The 1,074-nt window shown below is 49.0% G+C and overlaps 1 protein-coding gene across 1 annotated transcript; it reads right to left on the minus strand.

The window, feature by feature from the left end:
• Window positions 1-322: 322 nt before the first annotated feature.
• Window positions 323-782, minus strand: LOC6503717. Its single transcript, XM_001963834.2, has one exon. The coding sequence runs from the start codon at window positions 747-749 to the stop codon at window positions 435-437; it is 315 nt and encodes a 104-aa protein (XP_001963870.1). The 5' UTR covers window positions 750-782; the 3' UTR covers window positions 323-434.
• Window positions 783-1,074: the final 292 nt, after the last annotated feature.

The following is a 1,074-nucleotide window of genomic DNA, read 5'->3' on the forward strand; positions in this document are numbered from 1 at the left end:
ACTTTGCCCAAAAAGGGGGTGTGGCAGGGTGGTGGGGGGAAGTCTATAAGGGGATTCAGTCCAGTGGAGGAGTTGGCTCGGTCAGGCGGCTTTTGAGTGTTTTCCACCTGAGCACAAACTTAAGTGGCGAAACTTGATTAAAACCGCACCCACCCTCACCCACACACACAGTTACGGGAAAGGACTTACGGGAAAGGACGAAGGAGTGAGGGGGAGTCAGGGAGAGCCCAAGTCCGGATCGAGGCAAAAGTTTCTGATACGGCTAAGGACAGGTCGGGGATTAAGTTGCGGTTATGCAGCACTCACCACCAGAAAGTCAAAGTTGCACTCGTCCTGCTACACTCGAAAAAAGATGTCTTAAGACCCAAGAATCAAGCTGACAATTTATTCATCTCTTGGCTCACACTTCGTAGATGTTTTCCATTCAAACAGGACTAATAAAACGCGGCAAGGACACTATCGAACTCCAGGGGCCTCTCCTCGAAAGGCAGGTCCAGGGCGTACTCCTGCTGCTGCCGCAAAGGACTCTGAATGGCCGGAAAGTCCAGGAAGATCGGGGCGTATCTTCCCAGAGGCTCGCTTTCCAGTGAAGGTCCTTGGGGGTAAGCCTCCACTCCATCAGTTATCCCTTCCGACAGTCTGTGGGAGCTCAGGAACGGCGGCAAGTAAGCGTTCCTGGGCAGCTCTGCCGAGAAGCAGCAAACCGCAATCGTCAGGATCAGAAACAGAATCAAAGTTTTTGGCAGCATCTTCGCAGTGGCGTCTTGGCTGGGGAGCTTCTACTGAGCTGACGAGCCAAGTGCCACTTGTTTTTATGGCCAAAAGAGGTGCACTGAGAGAGATTGGGCTAGAGTCTTTCCTTAGAACTGTTTCCTTCAAAAGATAATCTCGAAAGTAATCCCATTCTTAGTCAGACCTCAAAACTACATGCTAGGTAGCTTCAATTATCTCCCAAGTTATAGATATTCTTCATAGATATATTTGTTGATGGACCAGTTTTGTTCAAGTGCACTTAAGAGACCTTGGACTACATTGATTCTATTTTCGACTGCCTATTAGGCTTCCAAATTTATG

This window comes from Drosophila ananassae, chromosome XL (genome assembly GCF_017639315.1).
Source record: "Drosophila ananassae strain 14024-0371.13 chromosome XL, ASM1763931v2, whole genome shotgun sequence".
Classification (NCBI taxonomy): Eukaryota; Metazoa; Arthropoda; class Insecta; order Diptera; family Drosophilidae; genus Drosophila; species Drosophila ananassae.

What these genes read in the sequence shown, in the direction of transcription:
- LOC6503717 (XM_001963834.2), bottom strand. Translation starts at nt 749, where the DNA reads ATGCTGCCAAAAACTTTGATTCTGTTTCTGATCCTGACGATTGCGGTT.